Here is a 9,548-nt window from a genome sequence, read left to right as displayed (position 1 = left end):
CGTTCGCCTGGCGCCCCGTCAGCGACGCTGGCTGAAGGCGGTTGGATGAAACGAGCTTCTGGGTGACGTGGGGCGTTGCCTTTGAGAGCGAAAAAACAACAACAACAACAACAAACAAACAAACAAACAAACAAACAGCCGTTTAGCCGGTAGGTGTGTTTGAACGAAGCGGTAACCGAGATTGCGGCTGTGTGACGACACGCTGCTGAAAAGAAAATTACAAAGAAATAAATAACACGAAAAGGTAAGCGAGCGTCCCTCTCTGTCTCTGTCCCTCTCTGTCTCTGTCTCTCTGTCTCTGTCTCCGGGGCCCGTAAACATACTAAATGAAGGGTTGTTTTTTTTGCTCGATTTCTTTCTCTGCTCAGGCAAATACCGGATGCCCTTAAATTCCGGTTTCTTCCCGAGTTTCCATCTTCAAAAAGGCCTCTGATTCATTAGGTTTCGTTTCTAGTCCCTCTGCACGTTTCTCTCGGTTTGATAAACTTGGGTTACTTTTTTTTTTTTTATTGCTCTCAGACTGAAGGCGTTTTATAATGCTGCGCAACTAGTTTATTTTCATATGCTTTTTTAAAAAAAAAACGTAATTACATATTTTGTTGTGCGTTGTGTTTATAATCTTGTGTTTAAGTAAATTACTGAATGCATGAACTACTAACTTCCTTTGGGGAAAGGAATAGCGAAACGGTCACGTCCTTAATTTGCTGTGATGTGTGATCATGCGAATTGATTAAGGCGGTGGTGGGCTTTTTGTTAATTAATTAATAAGTGCGAATGCTCCTACCACGTTCAGATTGGCTTCTAGTAAAGATGGCTTTAAATAAACTCTCCCCTTTCAGCGACGGAAAGAAGACTCCTGTTGCACAGCAGTTTCACCCGTTCCAGGTTTTACAACGAGTTTGATTAGCCCCAGTGTGTGTTTGTATAGATCACAAGCTGTGTATTATTAAGCGCACAGTGAAACAGGGAATGGATCAAAACTGCTATGCAATGTGGGGTCTGATTCCCATCCCTGTCTTTGACTCCTAATTTACTAGATTTACAATAAATACATTTCCTATGAGCCACCTGGGTGGTTGGCAACGCAAGAGCTGCATTCTGGACTGTGTTAGTGTAAACAATGCAGGACAGCCCGGGGGGGGGGATGAAAAACAAGAACAATAACTTTTGTGACATTTTAATATGTACAATAAAAGAAGAACCACAAATAAAGGAAATAACAATAACTACAAAGCCGTAGTATTTTTTTAATCCAGTACAGCTCTTAACACGCAGCGTGGCGTGTGTCAGATTTGATTACTGTGGCTTTACCGTTTTAAAATCCGAAGCCTGCCGTTCCTGGGAGGTCGCCAGCTGGCAGAGCCATGCTTTAGGTTGCTGTCTCAGTGGTTGCCAAGTGAAGCGGCGCTAGTCCTGTTGTCTGTCGCCAGTGAGAAAGCTGCTGATCCCATTTCGGGGATGGCTTGCCCGGCTCCTGGAGAGCCACACAATCTTTTGCTTTATTCTCCACCCTCCCCGAGTTCTCAATTACTTGATTGAACCAGTTAATTGGCGAATTAGATGCCCTGTGGGTTTGTGTGTCTCCGGTACCCCCAATATGTGGGGTGGAGAGGGGGAAGGGAAGCAAGAGAACCTGCTGTACGTTTCCAGCCCGTGCCTAGTTACCGTATTTGTAAGAATAAACCTGCTGGATTAGTTAAACCCCGACCCTTTTATTTTTGATTTGCACTGAAAAAAATGACTTGAGTCTTAGAATGACTGTGCAGCTGGGAGGGAGAAGAAATCCCTCATAGATTATTATTTTTTTTATATATAAAACCACCCAATTCAATGTGAAAACCAAGAACATAAGAAAATGTAGGAACTTGAGGAGGCTGTCTGAGCCGTCAGCGTTTATCTGGTTCCTTGCAGCGGGTTGATCTCAAAACTCCTAATGATTCAACAACAATCATTTCCAGCCGTGTCATTAGATCCAACGCTGTGCTTAAAACAAAGCATTGGCTAGGGTTAACTTAGCCACCCAATTCTACTTGGTTATTTTAAGTTTGAAAGTGAATTCCGAGAAAGAAAATGGTGATCGGCGATAGGAAAACATTTTAACGCAATAGTTATTCCCCATATTGGTTAGAGTCACCAAGAGGAAGTGTGCAGTAAGTATATGCCAGGCAAGCAGAGCACTTTGGGCAAGCGCCACTAGAGAAGCAGAGCATTTGTGCAGTTGTTTTGAAACTATAGAATACATAGACATGTGAAAGAAGTGCAGAGAATACAGAAGTGCCATGTTACAGTTGAACAAAGTGTCTTAAAACTGGACTGACTAGTTCTGTAAAAGCTCTGAAATTAGTCAAGCAGTATTAGGCGCAGACTGTAACAGGAGATCGCCTAGGTTAGAGACTGCAGCTGCAAGACCACAGTGCCCTGCTGTGTGTGTGTCAGTTTTCCCAACTCCCAAATCCTGCCTCCGTGTGTTCTAGGTGTTCCTGCGGGGTTCCTGTCGTCCCATGGTCAAACAGGCAAGCAGGACTGAGTTTCAGCACAGGAATGTGCTCCAGTTTGATTGAAAATTAACAAACAAGATTAAAATAATAATAAAAAAAGAACACTATAGAAAACGAGTCACCTTTTTTGCAGGTATTGAAAGAAATGCGCACTTTCTCCCCTCTGTTATTTCTCCGCCCGCATTCTCTCTCTGAACTCCCTTTCAAACCGATCCTGTGTGCTTTCTGTACATGTGGCCAGGCTAATGAGCAATCGGAGAAGCAGTTTTGCCTGACTGCATGCACCTGGGTATTTTGAGCTGGTGGGTTGTCAGCCCTTGTCTCAGCCAAATTAACTTCATCGATTTCGGTTGTCAGTTTGCAGGGTCTTCACCCTTCCACAGTCCCATTTTCCAACAGCTTCCAAATGTTTATTTACTACAGACTTCTGTAGCCTTCAGCGTACTCTGCGTTACCAGGAATTACCGGTAGAAGTTTATAATAGAGTTAAAGGAGGTTATAGATCTCCCTATTCTTTACAGAGCTTACCTACAGCTCTGGCCAAAAGTTTGCATCGCCTAGATATTTTAGGATTGTGAAAATTAAAATATATACATGAACATAATTTAGATCTTTTATTTGGTGCAATGTAATCAAAGAAACTACAAAATGATATTGCAAAAGTCTCCCGGAAGCTATAAGCTGGCTTAGGTTTCAAAAGGTTATGTTTTTTCAGTTTTTTTTCCCGTTAAGTAAACTACAAAGTGGTATGTAATTCTATAAATATGTGCAGTCGTTCCCTGTAAGCTAACAGACTTGCCAACTACAGCAGTTCCAGGGGCTTCTGAGTGCAGCCTTTATGACCAGCGGTGAAGGTATTTCATTTCAGTCTGCCTGCAGAGTTCAGATCACCCAGCGCAGACGTGCGAAACTCACCAGAGAAACAAGGTCATAACCCTTGCTTACAGCGTAAGCAGACAGGGTGCCAAACTACTGCTGCTGTAATACATGTGGTTTTATTGGGGAGAAAAAACATGAAGTTAGCGACCGGATTGTTTTCTTCATACGTTTTCATTGCGACGCACTGCAAGTCCCATGCATTCGATTCCCAAGCAAGGTGTGTATCATTTAAAAGTCTCTCTTTCCCCCCCATCTCCATCTCTTATCTCAGTCTATATAGTTCAGTCTTAAAGGTAGGGACTTTGAATACTACTGCAGTTGTAGATTGCGTTAGATAAATAACGTCCCTTTGCATAACAAGGTTATGAAAACCAAAAACGGTGTGTTTTTTTTTTTTCGGTTGGTTGTTTGTTTTTTGCATGCAGTTCATCAGGGATGGTCCTCCCTGAACAGCACTGATGTTACGATTAGGTCCTCAGAGGCTTGTTCTTTTGAAAAGGTTAACGAGCGCGTGGTGTAATGCGCTCCCTTTTCTCATATCATTGCATTGTGTCATCACTTCGCTGATCAGTGAGTCATCCTCTCTTCGGGTGATTAAGGAAGGCAGCTGCACAGAATCAGCCTGTGTTCAGTTGAAGTGGTTTATGTGGCAATAGGAAAAGGCTTCGTTGCTGCATTAGCAGTGGGATCCCGAGCAAGATTGTCTGTGTGCTGGAATCAACACTGGGGGGATTTCAGATAGCAATTGGATTTTCTCATTTTAAGTGCTGTAATCCAGAATAGGCTTCAGGTAAGAATGCAGCATTAAGTCTTTCTGTACTGGATGGGGTTTTGTGTGTGTGTGTGTGTGTGTGTTTTGTGTTTGCATGTGTCTAGAAAACCGCTCAATAAATTGTGATGCAACGTGGTATTCACGTTCACTAGCGTAACTTATTGAAAGGTATGAGATTTACAAATGCTGGATAAATTCAATAGCAGACTTTTGGACTGTCTTTCAGTGTCTTCAGGGAATTGAAAAAAGACAGCCGGGCAGAGTGCTTGTCTTTTAATTGATTAACGACTTTTGTCATTGAATTTTATTACGTTTCTTCTACTGCAGAAGCCTCTATCAGAAGGCTTTTCAGAGTCAAAGCTGGGCTTACCCTACCCCCTTTTATCAACAGGAATAATCACTTTTATCAGCTTGGTGCCAGGCTGCAGTGCAGTTTTAAAAGAATTTATTTTGGAGCGTACTGTTTTTTGTTTTTTTCTATCCATTTGAAATATGTACATCTGCTTTGCTTTCTAGATTGCAGCTTGACCTCCTTGAAGTAAATTCTGTACGCAAAGATCTGTTTTTTTATTTTTGATTGTTATTTATCAATGAAGATTTTGCTCCACGTTTTGGAAACTAGATCCTTTACCTGTCGTTACACCAACATGAGTAGATGCATTATCTCTGGCCCCTCCTATCAGTAACACGCTGCCAGGTTGTGGGAATTTTTCACTTTACAGTGCTGCATTATGACAAGAACTTCCTTCTGATCAGTGAAATAATTGGAATTGCAGCATTGTCCTTTTAATCCCTTTGCTATCAGTTATTTAATAATTCAAGCACACTCCCATGGGTCGACTGCCTTGTGAAATGTGCCGTTCTGGCCCTGGGGGGTGTGGTTAAATATATTGAATTTCAAAAGCGAGCTCTTATGGATCATTGGTGAGATTGCGGGCTGATGTCACAATCAGTTTCTACCCAGCAGTCGTTTGCAGATAGGAGTTGATCACACGCTTGGACATTCCTAACCTTTCACCTTTGTGGCTCCTGAAAAAGCAGGAGGCAAGATTGTACTTATTTAATGATAAAGCGTTCACGCAGATAAAAACAAACATTGCTGTTGGGCAGTCTTATAAATAGCGAAAGAAAATCAAGTCTTTGATATGCTTACAGCTGTGGCCAAATGTTTTCCCGTCAACTAGAATTTTAGGATTGAGACAGAAAACTTTCTAGCAGGAATTCCAGGTCTTTGCATTTTCTGGATTGTGGGGTAAACTCTTGCTAGTTTAGCATTCAGTTGGTTGCTATGCAGTGGGTGATGTTTTGGTTCCTGCATTTTTTTTTTTTTTTTATAGCTTTTAGCTGGTGGCACCTGTGTTGAACACTTGAGAGTGATTAGTCATGCCAGAGATTGTGATCTGAAAACAAGATGAGAATGGGTGTGGAGGATTCTTTAAATACTAACATTACAATACTTTATGCATTTTAAATGCCTGTTGAAAAATGTTTTTTTTTTTTTTTTCCATTGTCTCTCTCTTTCTCGCTCCACCCTGTTTTGTTTAAGTCCCGAAATTAGCACTAAAGGCATTGCAGTAGCTGGAATGTTTTACCCAACAGCAGTTGTTATGTGGCGTTGTGATGTGGACAGTGGTTGAAGCCTTGAAAACATCTGACAGCAGGCGGTTCACAGATCACACATCTTCAAACCAAGGGCACAGCCAGTTTAAAGTTAGGCTTGGGTTTTTTTTTTTCTGGCGAAGAGTGACTAATAAAACCTGACAAAAGCTTATGCAAACAGGGGAACGAAATTTCCAGATTCTGCATTCGAGAGAAACTGCAAACCCCTCTGACCTTTTGCACAGACCTGCTCTCAAAGTAGCAGTTTCGTGTACAGCTTGTGACACTGCGTGCATAAACCCTCCAAGCGCTCAAACCCATGTGAAGCAGTAGCTGTGGTGACTAAAAGTATTCTGGTAGCTCTCAAAACTGGAGAGCTGGAGACTACGGGCCATAGTAACAAGCCACAAAATTCGCGTCTACACTGCAGTGAGCATGCTCTCTTTCATTGGACCTCGAAAACAATTAACCTCCTGTGTTTGTTTATTTGAAAGCTTTCTAACATCAGTGTCGTCTTTTGTTCATCTTAGAAACATAAACTGGTGATATTTTTCCTGGTGCTTTTTTTATTATGACCTTTTTAAAGAGCGAGCCGCAGGGTCTTCTGGTTTTTGTTCCAAACGAGTTCTCAGTTACTTAACTAAACCAATTATTTTCTTAATTGGTCAACACTAACATTATCCCCCAGGTCATTAAAGACACCCAGAAAACCTGCAGGACTGTGGCTCCCCTGGACCAAGGTTGGCCAGCCCTGCCACACACACAACATACGAGACAACCCTAAATAAACAGTGTTACCCTGTGCAGTGCGGTAATCGGTTTTCTTTTCTTCCCCAGGTTGCGCACTGATGTAAAAGCTGGAAGATGCCACTGTGCCGGGGTTTGGTTAAACACAGTGACTCCCACGCGGGGAGCTGCCAGACCGAATCTGGGCCGGTGATCCGTGTGTTTCTGTACTGGACCCGGGAGGGAAGGGAGCAGCACCTCACCTACACAGAGGGGAAACGCACCGCCGAGGACATTTGCATCGACGCTGCCAAACTCAGCGGTAAAAACAAACAAACAAACAAACAAACAGCAAAACGAAGTGGAACTGCAAAGGTTCTGCATTCTGCTCTTCAAAGCCCTGATGTTGTTTTTTTCTAGTAGACCAGTTGACTGCAAAAGGCATTCTTAAAGTTTTTGATGCTGTGAGTCTTTGAAGCCTGCAACGGGCAGTGTAGATCCTGCTAGCTATTGGGTGTGTCTTTTATACTTCCAGTTGTAATTACTTTCCCCTTTTGTTGATATTCACTGCAGACATGGAAATAAGACTCCTATTTGCATAGCAGTTTCATCCAGTCCAGGTTTTACATATGCTCTGCCACAGAATATAGGTAACAAGCTTGGGTGTGTCATCTTAAACTCATTGTGAAACCAGGGGTGGATCAAACTGCTATGCAATGGTACAGCAAGCAGGCTCACTGTGAAAGGGTTTCACAGGATGCATTTTGAATTCGCAGTGCTCACTGCAGTAAACATGACTGATGGTGATTTGCTGCAGGGGCCTTGCACCCGATTGCTAGCAGTCTTTTGGTTACTCCAATACGCAAAATCGGAGCAAGATTAGATCACTAGGATGTTCTGTAAAGGGAGGGGGGGAGGCTAACAGCGCAGCGAACAGGAAGTGCTGGTTATCTTCTGCTGTTCTGTACTTAATGACACTGGCTTTCTCTTTGTGTGCGTGTGTGTGTGGTTGCAGGAGTCACACCCCTTTTCCACAGCCTGTTTGCGCTCTACCACCCCGAGGAGAAGCGCTGGTTCAGCCCTAACCATGAATTTACAGTGAAAAATGAAGAAAACCTGACCCTGCATTACCGCATGAGGTGCGTGTCTCCCAGTCTGTGCATGTGGGGAGCATTTAGCAAGTGCTTTGGGAAGAGGAGAGCGGATTTTAAAACGCTGGCAAATAGGTGTAAAACAAAACTGTAGAAGCAGCTGTACTAAAATCGTACGCGATTCACTGCATAATATCAGGAGACATCTTCAAACAGGGATGGAAATGACTCCTAATGCAGAGCAGTTTCACCATTTCCAGGTTTTACTGTGAGCTTGATCAGTGGTGTCTTGTTAAACTCATAGCGAAATCAAACTGCTGTGCAACGGGAGTCTTGTTTCCATCCCTGCTCAACACGAGAAAAGCGGAAGGGGACAGTAAATCATATGGAGGTGGGTGGAACCACTTTCAAACAACACTAACCCACTGCTGTCAGCCTTGCAAGGTCCTTGTCACACAACCACAGGACTTGCAGCAGTGGAGTTAATATAATACCTTCCTGTTTCTTGGGCTAAGAAATAGCCATACCTCCTGTACTTTAAAGCCCTCGCTTGTCAAAACAATGCAGACTCTCAAGAATCAAACGGCTGCTTACTGCAGCAGCTGCGGTCATGCGGTACTTATGCAGCGAGAAAATCATTCAGTCGATTTCTGTCGGGCTGTTTCATTTTTAATGTGATAATGTGGGAAAGTAAACGTGGCTTAAAAGCATCGGAGAGTGCACTAAAAGGCTTGCCTTTCATCTTTTTCCAGGGGGGCTGCGGGCCAGACCGCAGCATCGGGTTTCGCACTCTTGTGCAGGGAGGGAATAGTGAAACATAAGATTTTAAAACAAGAAGCAAACCCAGCAGTGCACTGCAGACAATTTAAAATCTCTGCGTTTTAATATTTGCATTTCTGCTAGCTCTGCATACAGCTATGGGCAAAGGTTTTCTATCGCCTACAATTTTAGGGTTGAGACCTAGTTCAATAAATAAATACTGTGAAAACATAATTTAGATCTCGTACTTAACATCATGTAATCAAAGCAACCACAAAATGATTTTGTAGAAGTCTACCAGAAATAGCAGTACAGTATCTCGTGCTAGATTTCCATTTTTGTCTTGGAAGTGTTTGGGGAAAACTACAAAGCGATGTTAACGTTGTTCAGCAGGTTTCTTTTGACTTTTTGTGAGGCAAAATTTGTTCGTTTTCTAGGGTGTGACCAGAGCTGTATTCATACGAGTATAAAACACACTTCTTCATTTCAAGAACGACTTGGTGAACTATACATAATTAATCATTAAACCCTGATTGGAGAAGCGGGCTAGAAAGTGCCACCGTCCACAAGTAGCAGAACAATAAAATTCAGCTCTTGTGTTGCACGGCATGAAATTTCAAGGTCATTCTTAGATACCCAGCAGGTCTTGCCGCAGTATAATGGATAAAACCATGAATTGGTGATGTATGGACAGAGAAAGTTATAAACCTTGAAGGGACATGCATGTGTCCTGCAAAAAAATAAAAGTAAATGATGCTAACTTCCTTATTTTTGCAATGAGGTGCACGAAACAGGGTTTCAAGTGTACGGACAGGTTGGATCCAAATTGTCAGTTACCTCCTCGTGATGCTTGAGTCACTCTCAAATGTATTTTAAGAAGAATCCCTTTTTTAAAGAGTTTATTTTTTTCTGATCAACGGCACGTCTAGTTCTACTGCGGGATGCAATGCAACTTTTAAGACAGAGTCTAAGTTTTAAATACACTACACATTTACAGTGAAGGGGAATTCCAGTTTCTGCACGCCTACTGATACAGTCATGGGACACAGTGTCTCTTAGGAGAAATCAGCTGTTCTTTGCAACAAGTGCAGAAGAAGATTTTGAACTGAGATTTACAGGTATCTTGCTAAAGTGTGTTATTTTTTTTTTCTCCTTCATGAATTGACGGTGTTAACAGCAGTCAGAAAATATCTTTCCCGCCCCCAAGATATTTCCAATAATCCT

General features: G+C 42.4%; 1 protein-coding gene across 2 annotated transcripts in view; it reads left to right on the top strand.

Moving 5' to 3' along the window:
• The window catches only part of tyk2 (tyrosine kinase 2), a 33,906-nt gene continuing 24,358 nt past the window's right edge, over nucleotides 1–9,548 (top strand). The window contains exons 1-3 of one of the 2 annotated variants that reach the window (XM_041242031.1): nucleotides 1–244; nucleotides 6,586–6,796; nucleotides 7,490–7,613. In XM_041242031.1, the coding sequence (XP_041097965.1) occupies nucleotides 6,613–6,796; nucleotides 7,490–7,613 (308 nt within the window). In that variant the 5' untranslated portion in view covers nucleotides 1–244; nucleotides 6,586–6,612. Of the gene's footprint in view, nucleotides 245–3,977; nucleotides 4,168–6,585; nucleotides 6,797–7,489; nucleotides 7,614–9,548 lie in introns of those variants that run through there. The other variant, XM_041242032.1, reaches the window with a different exon arrangement.

This window comes from Polyodon spathula, unplaced genomic scaffold (assembly GCF_017654505.1).
Source record: "Polyodon spathula isolate WHYD16114869_AA unplaced genomic scaffold, ASM1765450v1 scaffolds_895, whole genome shotgun sequence".
NCBI lineage: Eukaryota > Metazoa > Chordata > Actinopteri > Acipenseriformes > Polyodontidae > Polyodon > Polyodon spathula.
The sequence above is the reverse complement of the archived record's forward strand: the minus strand, read 5'-3'. Positions and strand labels throughout refer to the sequence as shown.